The 17,080-nt window shown below is 36.0% G+C and overlaps 2 protein-coding genes across 9 annotated transcripts in view; one reads left to right on the top strand and one right to left on the bottom strand.

Annotated features, from left to right (window-relative positions):
* CD36 (CD36 molecule) overlaps positions 1 to 17,080 on the bottom strand; it is a 214,882-nt gene that overhangs the window by 160,169 nt on the left and 37,633 nt on the right. The window lies entirely within an intron of this gene.
* GNAT3 (G protein subunit alpha transducin 3) overlaps positions 12,550 to 17,080 on the top strand; it is a 52,756-nt gene continuing 48,225 nt past the window's right edge. Inside the window, exon 1 of the mRNA XM_036246813.1 lies at positions 12,550 to 12,790. Within this exon, the coding sequence (XP_036102706.1) occupies positions 12,673 to 12,790 (118 nt within the window). The 5' untranslated portion in view covers positions 12,550 to 12,672. The remainder of the gene's footprint in view (positions 12,791 to 17,080) is intronic.

Genomic DNA, 17,080 nt, shown 5'->3' with positions numbered 1-17,080 from the left:
TACTTCCTTACTCAAAAATATTTATTGGCTCCTACCAACATTTACAATAAAGTCCTTACCTTGGAATACAATGCCCTTCACAATATACTTCAATCTGTTTTTTTCTAAATCTGTCTCACTGCTCCCAAATACACAGAGTCCTCAAGTCAAACTGATCTATTCATGGTAAGTCACACACTGTCTCTTGAACTCACTGGTATCTGTGGAAATTCCTGCTTCTGGTTCTCACACATGCAATTTCCTTCATCTGGAAAAATCATAAGGGCTACCCTGTAGTGAATTCCTGTGATTCTCAGGCACAATGCTAGTTTTACAGACCTGATTTCTAATCTTCAAAAGAATTTTTTAAGTCTTTCCTTTTACAAGAAAAATAATGTCTTTAAATAAGTAGTTTGTACAAGATGACACAACTACTAAGGAAATGGTGTGGTTGCTTGGTGAGCCTGCAGACAATTTCCATGACTTTTTAGTACTCTACACTATGCTCTGAATGTCTTTTCTTTTATCTTTTTGAAATTTTGCCTATAGTTCAAAGTCTAGCTAAAATCATAATTTCTTCATATAAAATTTCTTACATATAAAAACAATAGGCCTCCTCTTTGAATTCATTAAATTGTGTTTGTGTTCGTGTGTGTACAATTCGTTTGACCTGATCACAATTCACAAATTTTTTTTGCCTGTGCATTAGTATTATTTTTTAAACACATTTTTATTGATTTTTTTTTTTTTTTAGAGCGAGAGGAAGGGAGAGAGAAATAGAAACATTAATGTGAGAGAGAAACATCAATTGGCTGCCTCCTGCACAGCCCCTACTGGGGATTGAGTCCACAACCTGGGCATGTGCCCTGACCAGGAATCAAACCTGGACCTCTCAGTCCATGGGACGATGTTCAATCCACTGGGCCACACCATCCAGGCTGCATTTGTATTATTGACTTTACTATATTTTGTATTCATCAAGAATATCATCCTTTAGTATGACCATAGGTCAAAATTTTAGTAGAGTTGTAAATAGGGTTGAATAGGTAGAGAAACTATTTGCCAGGGAAACAATAATTCAATGGAGACATGGAATTATTCTTTAGCAAGCACCATAAAAAGGAGAGATATATGCACAGTTATTAAAACCGATCGATTTCTCTTCCTGCTACCATCAAGCAGGCAGTAATATCTCTCTAACCCATAGATGAATAGAAAATAGAAACTATGACCAAAAAGAGTGAAAATACTGGAACATGAGTTAGTGTCAGAGAGAAATGGCTTTGTGACTGCTTTCAGGCTTTCGTGTGTTTTAGGTAGTGTGTCAAAAGAGCACAATGGTCAAGTCGCATGGGTGATAGAAAGAAGGCCAAAATTGGTATATACAGTGAAGTTCTGCCATTGCTGGGCGAGGTCTGGATCTTGTAGCAGTATTCACAGCAAAGGTTTGCATGTGGTGATGTAAAGGGTTTGCAAATGAAGTTTACCCAGGAAATCTCAGTGTCTATATGCAGGCTGGATATGTAATATGTAAAAGTCACTAACTCCTTGTAGCTATTTAAAATTAAATGCTAAATAATAAAATTTAAAATTCAATTTCTTAATTGTAGTAGCCATACTTCAAGTGTTCAGAAGCCATGTGTAGCTAGTGGATCCTGTATTGACTGTGCAGACTCAGAACATCTTCATCATTGCAGAAGATTTGATTGCACAGTTCTGACTAAAGTACAAGTAACATACAGTAGTTTTTATGAGATTTCTCTGTCTCCAAAACCTATAGTTTATCAGTTAGCATGGTTGATAAACCAGATATATAAATAATTTAAATAAATTGCAATAAGTTCACTTAGTATTATAGAAGTGGTCCCAGTAAAATTTTACATTTTTTTCCAGAGAATATATAAGTAGTTTTTAAGATTTGGGAGAAATTGAAAGTCACAGATGCAGTGACATTTGAACTGGGCATTAATAAATATTTTGAGATGAGAAAGGGCATTGCAGCCACAAGCATGGCACAAGGTTAATGATGAAAGGCATAATGGCTGACACAATGTGGAGGACATTGTAAATTACTGATGTTGGTGAGGATTTAGAATAAATATAATGGAGAAATGTATGATTCAGGAGAAAGGTGGATTGAGATAAATTATTGTAGGCTTAAAAGTGTGTTTTTAATTTTAACAAAGAACTTTTTATAACGGTTGTTGCCATTTGTTCCTTGGGGAGATAAATCTTCCATCCCTGATGCTAGATTGAATAAGAATGTTGCTGAAAGAAAAACAGAAGTGAAATTCTGTAGGAGATGCCCCAGTACTTAGGGACAGAGAAAGAGAAGCATGTGCCATAGAACCTATACTGATGCAGGAAGAAGGGGAGAATCAGAGTGACTCAGATTTTAAGTGTGAGAGATGAAGACCATTGCACGGCTGCAGAGGGTAATCAAAAATAGGATGCGTTCAATTCAAACATTTTGATTTCAAGTATTTAGCCACAATGGAGGGGAGTCTCAGTAGAAGAAAACATTTGGGTTTCATCTTGTAATAGTTGGACCCTAAAGAAGAAATGAAATAAAGAAAACATGAAAGAATCTGGATTTAGAAGAGTAATAAGGGAGTAATTTAGTGAAGAAGGAAGACAAGGTGAAGGCAGATAAGAAGAATAATCATAACATGAAAGACTCTGTGAGAGAGAAACTTCAGAGGAATCAGTGCTTAGCAATCTCAAAAGGAATTCAAGGACAACCCCCAAGGGGAAAAGGATGTGGGGACTGGGAGAACATAACTGACCCTCTAGACATCTTCTATAGAGTTGGATAGATTGAGGTTATATGACTGATTATATAGATTATTTAAGTAGGAACTGGTAATGAAGTAGGTGACTATTTCATTCTTTTTCTTTTCTTATAACTCCTTCATATACTTTTACTCCTCCTTTCTATTTCAGTGAGAAAATAGAAGCAATCAGAAGAGACATTGAAACATTCTACCGACACATTTATCAGCTGTTTCTCACCTATTTACTCTTCCTTCTCTCTTGTTACTGTAGATTAACTACCTGGTCTTCTAATAGAAAACAACCATCTAATTTGCTCTACATTCATTCCTTCTCACCTATTTACCTTGACTTCAACAACAAAGTCTCTTCTCCGGTATACATTATCAAGTTTTACCATTTTCCCTCTCCACTGTATTTTTCTCATCAGTATATATAAAAGCATTCTCTTTTGTTCAACTTTCCCTGCCAAATATCATACCAGTCCTCTCTTTTTCTTTAAAGAACCTTAAATGTAATGTCATATCTGTCTCTATTTCTTCTGCCTCCACCTCCATATCTTTTCACTCGACATTGCCTTAACACCATTATTATCAAGGTCAATATTTCTAAATTACGTGCCACATCTAGATTCAGTCAAGAGGGGACCCGGCCCTAGGCCACATGACTTAGAAATGTCTGCTCCTGCTTTCACTGGCTGAGTTCCTCCCCACAGAGCAAGGAGTTGAGGCCAATGAGAAATGCTCACCTAGAACCTATGCTCCTCTTCTAGACTTCATTCCAGGAAACCAGAACCCCATAAGTTCCTGCTGAAACCACTCACGACCACTTTGGAATCTGTACTAGCCTCTTCCTTGGATCTGACCCCTCAAGAGTAGACCATACCACTTATCCCTAGTCTAGAGGGCTTGCCAAAAAGCAGCTGCCTCTAGGGGTGTTGGCAGCTTGACCAGAGCTCGTCTGTGCAAGGATTCTGTCATGGCAGAACATAGAGTTGGCAGTGGGAAGGAAGTGGGGGCAGGATCTTTATACTGTCATATTTCAACATTGAAAAGGAGCCAGAGTGTGCTAAATTTTAACATGTCTTTTCGTAGCATTATAAAGTTACTTTAGTTAAGTAACAGGAAAGAGCTTTTTGTAACAGTTTGTTAGGTTCATTTATAACATAAATATCTAGATGTGTAGTATGTGCTACACACACAATAAGTGTTAGATGTAGGCCCGACTGGATTCAGTGATTTAATCCCTATATATTTTTTACTTGGCCTTCCACATCAGCATCGACTTCTCAGACTTCTTTCAAAGACCTTGGACACAGTATATGAAACTCATGTCTACCTGTGTACATTCCCTTGATTAGATCATCTATGTTTGTGGTTTAAATGTCTTATCTCTGATGACTCCCAGATTATAGTCTAGCCAGAATTCTGACCTCTAGACTCATACATGGGTGCCCTGGTTGAGCACTTCATTTGGCTGCCTAATAATTATTTCAAAGTATGATAGTTAAAATTGAGTTTCTGATCTTTCTCCTCCAAATTCGCTTGTTCCACAGTCTTTCCCATGTCAGTACAGGGTGGGGCAAAAGCAGGTTTGTAGTTGTGAGCACATGAAACAGCTTATCCTTGTATTATTGTATTATTTTCCATACAAACAAAAGAATGGAGATATATATATATATATATATATATATATATATATTAATTACTCGGACTTCTCTCTTTCTTTCAGACCCTACATCTCTCATACTCAGGAAGTTCTATCTGTAACATGTATCCAAAAATCCTACCATTTGATATCATGGCAATAATCTAGCCTAAATCATGTTGTCTTTCGCCTGGATTATTACAAATTTTTTCTAGTTAATTTTCAACACGTTATCCAAAATTCTTCTGTTAGCATGTTAGTTATATCAATTCACTCCACTGCTCAAAACCTTGCAATGTTTTCCAGTCTCTTACAGAATAAAAGCCAAAATCCTGAGCTAACCCAGGAGGCCCTCAATGATCTGAACGATCTTTCTGCATGCCCACTAACTCTCTGCTTTCTTCCTCTTTGACTACTTTTCCTACACTCGTTCTACTCCAGCCACCCTGGGTCCCTCACAGTTCACTCTTCAGTCACACCAGACAAGTGCCTGCCTCAAGCCTTTGAATGTACCATTCCTTTTGTTCAGATTTGTCTTTGTCCAGGTGCTCATATTTTTTCATTTCTTATCTCTTTGATGTTTTTGCCCAAATGTCACTGAAAGGAACATTCTGCCACACCTCTTAGAGCTCCTTCCATGACTGAGACAGTTGTTCTTCCAGCTACTTGGAGAGTTGGCAGTGCAGCCCCTCTCTGGGGAAGGGCTCCTTGGCCGAAAGGGACCGCTTTGCCCAAAGTTATAACTTCTACCTGAGAATAACCCACATTCAATGACTGGACAATGGGGGAGTGTACGGGCTCATCTCCCTCTTCAGTTACAATTTGAAGAATCATTCCAGCTACAGGCTACCCATGGGATCAGCTGAAGCCTCTCTTGAAGCTGCATAGTAGTTCAACTTTCCTACTGTCCAGTCCTGCCTCCCTCATTCCATGTAGCTGTATCTATCTGCCAAAGATATTCCCACTCTCCTTCCCACAAATCTCTGTCAAAGATTCTGTTTTCAGAAAACGCAATCTGAGAGAGTTGGAACCAGGCATGGTCCTTAGAATCAGTCTCTAAATTGAGGTATTAGAACTAGATTACCCACTCCTCACCCTCAATCCCCAGCCAGCAGAGAAATTAGAACCAGATTTACTGGTGAACAGTGTATTACGAATAGCCTCTACCTTGCAGAAACAGTTTTTGTTTTTGTTTTTTTTAATTTTACTGGTTACAACCCAATATGAGATATAAGTAAGAGACGATGTACAAGTAGAAAATAATCTCAGTGTTTGAAGAGCTATGGGAAGTAAAAAATACAAGAACTGTAGTATTGATGTCTGTTGCTGAGAGCTATTAATTCACTGAAGAAAGACAAATGGAAGGCCAAGAGTGATTAATTACCAACCTAATGCAAAGTGCAAAATCCAGAGGATCTCCTGTATTGCATAAAAGGGACTCTCATCTTCTGCAGTGGAAATAGGGTGTAAAAGTAATCATCAGACACAAGATTTAATTATAAAGTTAGGAAAGTTCTACAGAAAATTGAATTTTCAACCTTGGCAAGATGGCTACACCAAAGTCAAGGTTTTTATTTTTTTTAAAAATGGGACCCAGATTCAGAATACTGATGCCTCAGTTGATGCATCAAGAAACCTTGAATCCTTAGATTTTTCACTTGGACCTTCCAGGCTGGCAAAAGTGATAAACTTTTCCCTGTTAAAGGCTAGCACTCCCCCTTGCGTGAAGACAATGCAAAGGCCTTTTTCAGGTGACTCAACCTAGTGAGGATGTACACCCACTCTTCCTGGAGACCTGGTCAGTAACTATGATCTACTTATGATATAACCTGGCCAAGAAGTTCTGGACCTGTTATCAACATATCCCTGCAGGAACTGGAAGAGTATGTATGTTTATATGATTATATTCTAATGGTGCTAGACCAAAGGAAGGTGGAACATAGAAGAGGTATTGTATGAAAGCCCTTTCCTATATTACAAGGTGCCAATACCTTGGGAGATTGTGTTAACATGTTCTGTAGGATAGTTCTTAGAAGCCTAGCTATAGATTATTCTATGGCAAATGGTAGACAAAGGCAACAAAGGTCTGAGAGAAGTTGGCATCCTGAGAAATCAATCAGACTTTAGAAAATGACCACAAAGCTCTCTATGTATTAAAATAATAAGAAATGCATTAGTGAAGGGGGATTTCAGTATTATCAAGATAGCTTTTTATAGGCTGGTTTGATGATAAAAAATGAAGTTATAGACCTAGGCTTCCTCAAAGCAATGGAAATAAGAACCTAAAATAATAGAGACCAGGTGTCAGCATTTACTTATGAGTATACTATTGCAATGATAGTCGAGGTAAGAGTGGCAGCCAGGAGAGACTGATGTGCAGAAACCAATGGAAATAGTTAATAAAACAGTTTTCTAAAGCCAAATTAAAGCAGGCAATATGAGTATTGTTCAATTTAAACCGCAAGAAAAGTCCAGGGTAATCATTAGGAGGATAATGTCAAAATATATCATGATCTCTTGTTCTATTTCCATACCTAAACTTTTCCTCAAGCCATAACCCAGTTACTAAAAGTTCCTCATGAAGGAGAAATTTTCAACACTAAGGCAAATGTATACAGTGAAGATTTACTAAAGATATTTTATGAGATCTGAGTGGACTTTGATACTTGGGAATCAGCAGTAACATCATGACCCTCAGATTACAGCAGAGACATATGGTTACCAGGTAAGAAATGGTATCCTGGACTATATCAATGTTACAGTGGGTCCAGTGGATTCACAGACCCAGCCAGTAGTAATTTCTCAAGTTCCTGAGTCTATAATTGGAATGAATATACATGGCAGTTGGCAGAATCTCCACAATCAGTTGTTTTACTTGGAAAGTGAGTTAGCAGAGTGAATGGAAGCTTCTGATATTACCCAGTTGAGTCCCCAGCTGTTATGATCCTTAAAAGAGATATACTGGTCCAATTCTTCATTTCAGTGTATATGTGAAGGAATAGCTCAGCTTTTGATCTCTCATAGGATTGGCTGAGTTCTCTATTGCAACTGCATTGCAATCCAGTTTCTCTTATCTGCCAATATTTCTTCCTTCACTCATTTATATGGGTTGTTCCAAAGGACACTTTCCAATAAACATTCTGCATGCATTTATGTTTATCTTAAACTCAGTTTCATGAAACTTCATTTAAAACAATTACCTTCTTTGTCCGTTCTTCCCTGGACATATTATATAAAATTTAATCTTTCACCCTCTCCAGCACCCCCATACTCCTATCATCATTCTGTTTTTTCTTCTTAACATTACCATCTAAATTCTATGAAATTTAAATATTTGTAATATTTATTGTCTGTGTGAACCCCCTACATACACACTATAGAATATGTCTTTGAGAGAAAGTATCTGACTATTTTATTTATTGCTGAATCTTCCATGCCTGGTACATAACAATTGTTTCATACTTGCAATCATTTAGGAAGCAGAATCATGTATTTCCAAGATGAATCAGAACAGTCAAACACCATATGTTTATTTATCACTCACTATTCACTAAATATTTCAATCAACAGTTTTCTTCTGTGTACTCTCAGGTTAGAGCCAGCATACAGTAGAGAAGAACCAGAGAGCACAATCACTGAAAAGTGTCCTGACTATTAGTGAGGAAGGAAAAAAATCACTGGCAGAAAATTCCTTTTAAGAATTTGGAAAGTAAGGAATCACCCAGCGGGTGGTAGTAGATGAGAAGCACAATGGAGAATATATATATTGGGTTCTTTCTTTTTTAAATCCTCACCTACGGATACTCTTCTTTCCATTTATCTTCAGACAGAGTTGGAGAGAGAGAGAAATATTGATGTGAGAGAGACACATCGTTTGGTTACCTCCTGCATGACTCCGACCGGGGCCAGGAACCGAACCGCAACCCAGGTACATGCCCTTGACTGGAATTGAACCCATGACTCTTTGGTCCATGACCCATAGCTATAACCACTGAGCAATACTGGCCAGGGATATAGGGTTCTTTCTTAAAAAATGAGTACTATGAAATAAGTCAGCTATGAAAAAGCAAGATATTCCTAGTGAGAAAAAAGAAGCATGAGTGAAAGGTTAATTGGGACTGCTAATTCGGAGAGTGACCTTAGTGCAGCCAAAATAGAGAATGCATTTGGAGAAGTAACAATAAATATATTTGCATTGTTGGGTTTTGTTAACTAGATTAATGACTATATGGCAGCAGGACTAAGATCAGTGGCAGTAGGAAATAAGTAATTATTTGTTTTTTCAACAAGAAAAGTAAAATAATAAATTTGGATTTTAGAGAAGTTAGCCTGGCACATACAGGTTAGACTGGGATAGGGCAGAGACTAGAATCAACAAACCTAAGTAAGAAATAGTTGCAATAATCATGACTGAAGTTACCGAGAAATAAGATTAATAAGTATTTCACCATGTAGTGAAATACTACATTAAAGAGACAAAGAATATTGAAAGAGAGAGTTTAGGCAAGAAGAGGCCCCTTGGGAAATAATTATGACTCTCATTTTCTTTGTCGATTAGGCTTATAACATTTTTTTTTTATTTCCAACAACCATTATATAATCATAGTCTAATCCATAAAAAAGAATATGTGGCATAAAAAAGTTAGAAATCAACTCCAATGAATAAAAATAAATATTTGTATTGCCTCTTAAAATGAAAGAACTGCTTAGCGTGGGTGAATGTGCTCATTTGAAATGGTAAGTTTTGTTTGCCCTATTCCCTCAAGATCAAAAGACTTCTCTCAAGTCCCCAAACACATGAACTATCTGGAGGAAATGCCAGGAGCAGAGCTCCCAAAGTGCACATTTGAGTACCATTAGCAAAGGAGAGAGGGTTTGCCTCAAATTTCATGGGAATATGCAAGAATAAAAGTCATTGCTAAGGCAGCCAGGTCTCAAACCACCTAGGGACCCAATGCTTAAAGTAAACAATTCCTATAAGATATGAAAACAAAATAAAAAAATAATACAGATGGCAGCCTGTATTGATCATTTCCAGGAGGAAATTGAGTCTTTGGAGCCACTTATTGTAATCAGCTACATGTCACATGCTCAGGGGAAATCCAGCTTGATGACTGCGGAAGCCCAGGTAATACCAACAAAAGAGACATTTGCAAAAGCATAGGTTAAAATCTCAGTATTAAAAGCAGGTGGGAAATAATTGCATGTCACCATAAGCTAGGTATTGAATTATAAATGCAAAATAATGATTACTCAGTTTTCAAAAGCTAATGTCTCCTTCTGAAGATTCCACAAAGAACCTGACCCAAAAACATAGCAGGAAGAAAACTTACTCATGCCATGCAGACTGGTGGGTTTTCAGTGACCTTTTGAGCTGTGGGCTCACTCTCTGTATTTTACTTTAAGTCACTGTTTTTCTTGCAAAGCCTAGTGTCTAAAGAAGATATTCCCAATCAGGTGATGCTGTGATTCAACAACAAAAAAAATCCAGCAAAGTTCTTAGAAGCCACTCTTAATAATCATTCTAAACAATTATGATGTTCCAACATAATGTCTCCTGCTTTCTGTGCATGTGTGTGCCCATGGGTTTTGTGTGTGTGTGTGTGTGTGTGTGTGTGTGTGTGTGTGTGCGCATATGCATGTGTACACAGGACAATCTATCTCTTTTAGCTGGCTAATTCATGGAACTCTAACATGATAGTGTCTGGGATAGTTTCTTGTTTTCAAAAACAAACAAAATTTATGAGCATGTATATCCCTGAATAAAAAGTACCTAATTTTCCTGTTGTCATCGTCTATCAATTTTTCCTCAATATGGAACAGGATTTAAGGACAGAAAGAAAGTGTGCTGGTGTTTCTTTTAAGGATGATTTTGAAGAAGTGTAAATGTTGGGCTAACAGTTGTAATTGTATTTGTTGATATTATTTCAGACTAACATTGGACTTTTCATTAAATTTTTTAAATTACTCTAAAATTTCCTGGGTATTGAGAAAAACCAACTATGACATTGAACCTTGGGACAAAACCCTAACCAAACTATCATCTCAGCATAGCACAAGAAAAAAGGACCCTAGATCTCTATCAATTAGCAAGAAATAGTTTCTTAACATTTCCTATGGCTAGTACTATCCCAAATAATGTGGAGGACATCCAAGATAATAATATATTGTCACTACTCTAGTGGAGTTTATTCTTTTATTTTCATCATTTTCTTCAATCCAAAAAAACTGTAATCCTCAGTGAAGGAACATGGACTAAAAAGTCCAGGTTATTAGTGAAGCTGTGTCCCAGGCACCAGGGGAGAAGGCGAGAAAGGGGACCTGCCTCTCCTCTCTGGTTCACATAACCTTCTTCCCCTAAATATAGATGCACCTTTTTTTATCAAGAATTTTTAGCCACTGATGAAAAAAAAATTACATTATAATCTCATAACATTGATGATTCAAGATTCTGGGTTAAACTTAAAGGTAGGAGTTCATAATTTTATATGATAAAGAAAATGTATACTTCTACTCCTGAAAAAGTTGATCAGTTTTAGCCAGTAACCCTCTTAGGAAACTTAATAAAACACATATCCTTTCAAAGCCAGGGTATGTCCCCACCAAAAAGCTAAGGGGTATTATTTACTTGGATACACATTATAGAAAGTATCTAGTCAGTTCATAATTGCTACGGAACGTGAAAGAATCTTGTATATTCAGGGTACTATGTATATTCAATTTTGATGTAAGAACAATAGGTAAAAAGAGATTTATTTTAATGTTTGTGATCTTTTGTGTTGCTATCAGAATAAACTCTGTTCATGGGTGAGGATAAACTAGTCACTGCAAATCTGGCTTCTTTAGGGCAGGCCTTTTGAACTGTAAACTCAATATTGCATGATTTACACAAACACTTGCATACCCGCCTTACCACAGCTTTATATTATCACAACATGAGTTTGGTGGAATAACATTCAGAATATTTTGACTATGCTTATGTATCTGCAACTTAATATTTTTTGTGAAAAAGTAAACAAAGTAAGAATATGTATTTAATTTGGCAGCCTATTTCCTACTTGTAAGAATAGGCAAAAACGCACCTGTTCAAACTTTATACATGATCCCACAAGAACAGTACTGACATGTTGAACTGACTCGATTCTTACATTTCCTGGTTAGGCACATTCACAGATTCCAAAATGTACATTGAATGATTTGCCTGCTGCTATAGGCAGACAACTCTGTTTCTAAGGAAAATCTTGACTGACTACCTAACAAGAACTTTATGCTTCGTATGAACATAACAATTCTACAACATAACTTCTGTTCCCAAGCTTGCAGATCTTCAAGACGTACATGGTATCTATTGTGGGAGCTGAGAGGCATGGAACATATTGGGATGTTTTTACTGTTCTTACTTTTCAGGAAGAACCAAATTATCTACTGTTTTAAAGAACATTGCTTTTTATTCCCTCGATACCAAATCAATAAAAGTCCTTCCAGAACAGCAGCTGTTGCTTAATGGCCGCAAAGAGTTAATGCACTACCTAAATTGAACACAGTTCAGTGTCTACACAAGTGGGTCCTCAATTAAAGTTGATGAATGGACTTTCTCAAAAGCAGAAAAAAGCTCAAGTTATGGAGATGCATCCTATGAGACTAAAATCAATCATTTAAGAGCACTGTATGTTGAATTCTATGTGGTAATACAATAATATGTATAAATATAAGAACTACATCTGTTTTTATTTTTTTAGTCGTTTTTTAGTTGACTGACAGATGCTGAGATTCTCAATAATGTATCATAATATAAGCCTAATGAGACTATAAATTTGGATGGTTCAATATAAATATTCTGATAGCAATATTAGAGTAATGATGAAGAGCTTGAAGACTCAAATGTCTGTAGATAAGATGCAAGCTTGTTGTTTAGTTATCTGAACCTAAAATCACAATAATAAAGATTACCTATTAGTGTGAAATATTTCATTTGAACTGCTCATTGAATTATCATCTTTAGTACATAGATTTTGACAACTTTCTATATTATTGTATGCCATTGTTTTAGGAAGATGAACAGATTTTTAAAGATATACCAGAAATGGCCATTTGATCAGGTGACACTCTTTGATCAGGTGACGGCTCAGAGAAAATCTCTTTAGTCAAAGCAGAATCTTAGAGCTTGAGGGAACGGGCTGTTGGGTGCATTAGCAGAGAATTGCTTGTGCATCCTACACTCAAACCAGAGCTGTGCTCCACATCTGAAAAAGTTTGGGCAAATAAACTGACGTGATGGGAAGCGGACTTAGTTCAGAGAGTAAAGAGTCAGCCAAAAGATCAAAAGAACTAGAGAAAAAGCTTCAGGAAGATGCTGAGCGAGATGCAAGAACTGTAAAGTTGCTGTTATTAGGTAATATTTTATTTTCTTTTGCTTTCAAGTCCCTGATGTTTTTTTTTAATTGTGTCATATTTACTTTCTCAAAGTTTAATTTTAAGTGTATTACCTTATGGAATATTTATTTTTAAAATGTGTTTGGAAACAAATAGACTTTATGTGCATTTTAGAAATATTTAGTAATTTTTATTTAGTTTTTATCACATGTTTTTTAACTAGAGAGAAAAATATTTATGACTCAATTTCTCTGTCAATAATATAATTTACTATTATTAAAAGAAAACTCATATAGATTTATTTTTTATTGCATCCTAATCATATTTTAATGTCAGCTTTTAAATATTAAAACGATCTTTTAATTATAAGTTATAAAGGTTCATGTTATTTTGTTTGAACAGAAATATGTTGTTTGATAGCAAAGTTAATGTTATTTAATTACTTGAGCTGTTAAACCAATTAGTCTGAAGTTATTTAAAGAGTAATGATAAAGTACTTTAAATTACATTAATAACATTATTCAGGCTTCTGAATACTACCTGTGATAGTGTCTATGTACTTGAAAAATACTCCATTCAAATCCTTTTAGGGTATTTATATATTTGTTCTGGTAAGGAATTATGTCTCTTCTGTCTTTTCGTTCCCTCAAAACTCAGCACAATATTTTACCACAACAATAAATTCCATAAATTTTTGATGAATTGAATGATAGAAAATAATCTATATGCCCGACCATTTTTTTAAACACAAAAAATATTCACATGTAGTATTTTGCTGGAAGAGAAATATATTTTTGAAATAAAAATAAAGACCTATAAAAAGAATACAAAACAATTTAATCATAGTTGTATGTTTCTCCTGTTCCTGGTTATACACAAAAGGACTTCATTTCAGAATTGTGAGATTTCATACAACAAAATGTTTTCATTTTTAAAATAAATTTACTGGGGTGATATTGTTAATAGGATCATATACGTTTCAAGTGCAGATTTCTATGATACATGATCTGCATATAGTGGTGTGTGCCCACCCCCAAAGTCAAATCATCCTTTACCATATATTTGGCCCCCTTTATCCTTGACTAACCCCCACCCCTTCCCTCTGGTAAACACCACAGTGTTGTCTGTGTCTATGAGCTTTGTTTTGTACCCCACATATGAGTGAACTCATATGGTTCTTAGCTTTTTCTGACTGGCTTCTTTTGCTTAGCATGACATTCTCATTTTTTTAAGTGTCCATCTGCTCCCAGTGGCAAGTGTCCCAGAAGCCAGCTGTGGGATTCCAAGCACTTGCTCCTCAAAGGAAAGGACATGTTTCTCCCTTCATGCACAGGTCCTGTGGCTGCTCACTTGCCCACAGCACTTGCAAGTAACCACCTAGAGGCTGTAAATTAAAAAGTGTTGGTTGGGGTTAGCTCTTCTGAAACCAGCAATCATACTTTCCCTAAAACTCCAAAGTATTCTGAGACTTTGATCAAGAGTGAAAGTAATATGGACATAGAAAAAGCAAACAAAATGTGAAAGGGAAAGGCAAATGTTCCGATAAATGCATTTTGTGTCCCTCTTGTTCTAAGAACAGTGGTATGGGTGATAAAATACATTAAAATCCCTGTTCGATGAAATACATTAAAAATCCTTGTTTGAATAAAATTTCAAAAGAATAGACATATTTTCAATATACCAAATATTATTTATTTATTTATTTTTTATCCTCACATGAGGACATTTTTCGTTTTTTGCATTTACCTTCAGATAGAACAGGAGGGAGAGAGGGAGGGAGAGAGAGAGAGAGAAACATCGAAGTGAGAGAGACACATCGACTGGTCGCCACCCGCACAACCCCGACCGGGGCTGGGAACAAACTACAACCGAGGTACGTGCCCTTAGCAGGAACCAAACCCGGGTCCCTCTGGACTGCAGGCCAACGCTCTAACCACTGAACAAAACCGGCCAGGGCTGCTTATATTTTATTAAAGTGGCAGGTTAGCTCAGAAGAAAGGGTAGCTTTTGGTACCACAGGTATAAAAGAACCATTAGTGGTTACATCTTTCACTTTCCCAGGACTATCACAATGGATTCACTCCCAGCGTTACCACACAATATGCTTGGATTTATTTGGTTCCAACAATATGTGCACCCAACTTCTCGGGTGCATCTTATTTACACAAAATGAATCAAATTATCATAAGCTTTTTCTGTTCCAATGACATTCCAAACACTTGACTAAGTTTTTCCTTCTGGACTGTATTTGTATTCTTTACAGTGATTAAATTGTCAAAGATTAAAACAACAATCTTGTAATGACTCTGCTTCAATTCTCATATTTCTAATTGAACTCAAATTCTCTCATTTAATTGAACTCTAATATTCAATTTGGCCTCATTAGACATCATAAAAGTGTTCAGTGGAACTAAACTAAATCTCCCCGCGTCCTCTTACCCTCCGACCCTCAAACCTTCTCCCCCCCATGAAAACTACTTAATTTCTTCTGTCATTGAAACAAGGATTCTCACAGTATGTCCTGAACAATAGTTTTAAGTATATCAATGAGTGTGTCATGTGGTAATAATCAGTTAAGTGTTCCTAGTAATTAGATCCTGAGACTAACTCTATTTTTATAAAATGTAGAAATCTAAAAACTTTTTTGACAGAATTTATTCTTTATGTTGATCCTCTTATTGTCCAGTGAATTTCTAGGTGTTTAAATACAGCACAACCTCCCAAATTTAACATGTACTGTAAAGTAGATGTACCACTTGGTATTACTGGACACAAGATTTCACTCAATCTGAAGAGCTATCAAAGTGCTACTTTATAAATAAAGGATTGACATGCAAACAGATTTTATTTTTATTACACCTTTCAGACATTTAGTAAAATTAGAGGAGACTCCAGATGTGTTTCTTTAGCAAAAATCAGGTTTTTAGAAAACACTGGAGATGATTCATATATTCCTCATTTTATAACTGCTATTAAGACAATAATGTCACAGCTTTAAAAAGTTAGCCTGTAAAGATAGCCCAAAAAGAGTATTTTTTTTTATTCTTACCCAAGGACATTTTTCCATATTTTGTTCAGATAGAGTGGGAGGGAGAGAGAGAGAGAGAGAAACAGTGACGTGAAAGGGACACATCGAGTGGCTGCCACCTGCACGACCCAACCAGGGCCGGGGACAAACTGTAACCGAGGTACGTGCCCTTAGCAGGAACTGAACCCAGGTCTCCCTGGACCGCAGGCCGATGCTCTAACCACTTAACAAAACCGGCCAGGGCAAAGAGTATATTTTAATAAGAAAAATCAATTCTAATGAATAAGATGTTCGCTTTTATAGACTTCAAATTTTTTAAGTTTTAATTTACAACTATTTGATTAAACTTTAATTCTATTCAAAAGAGATAACTTATTTTATAGTGAAATTAGTGTGAATCATGTTTTCATATTTCCTGACTCCTCTCTTTTTATTTTTTATTTTAAATTTCAGTTATAATTGATTTATTTTGCCAATTTACTTTCTTTTGTACTTTTGCAAATGTCCATCACATGAGCTTGTTAGATTCACATCTCCATGGGAAGAATAGGGGGAAAAAAATGAGCTTGATTTTTCTTCATATTTGAAATACTGCCACATTCGCTGTACAATTCTCAGTTATGCTACTGTGATTAGCTGTTAGCCAGTGATTCTCAGCACTATAACAACAGTGCATCATTGGTGTTCTTTTCCTTCAGATCTAAAACCTTTAATTTTTTATTTTTCTATGTGTGTATATTGTCAGCACTACACTTTTTTTTTTTTTTTTTTAATGGTGCCATCTGAGTTTTATTGTCGTAAAATGTTATTTCAATTTTCTGGCTCTTAGAAATATAAACCAAGATGGAATCTAAAGATTAAAAAATCCACTTCAAATGTGCTTATATTTACTAAGTTATCATTTTTTTTCAACTTTCCAGATATTTTCACTTATTTAAAGATGTATATTTGAAAGGTGTACCAGATTTTTGTGTGATGTAAAAACTATAGTGATTCTGATGCTATCTAAAAGCTTGTTACAAAATAATTGGTATCATAAAGCTTGCATAGCAGAATTAGCTAAATAGGACTATCCACCAGGCAGAGAGGAGAGGATACAATTGAAAACCAGGACAGTAGAATGTGTTTTTAAGCCAGTTGAGGTAAGCACTGATTTGTTAATACACTCATCAAGTGTTTGCTTTTTTCATATCTTCTCAGAGTGCCCTTGGACTAGCCACATAATTCCACAGGAATGATGGGTGTCCAAGTATTTTGTAAACTATGAAAATCCAGACAAAT

Source organism: Molossus molossus, unplaced genomic scaffold, assembly GCF_014108415.1.
Source record: "Molossus molossus isolate mMolMol1 unplaced genomic scaffold, mMolMol1.p scaffold_m16_p_7, whole genome shotgun sequence".
NCBI classification, from domain to species: domain Eukaryota; kingdom Metazoa; phylum Chordata; class Mammalia; order Chiroptera; family Molossidae; genus Molossus; species Molossus molossus.
Note: the sequence above shows the minus strand (reverse complement) of the source record. Positions and strands in the feature narration are given on the sequence as shown.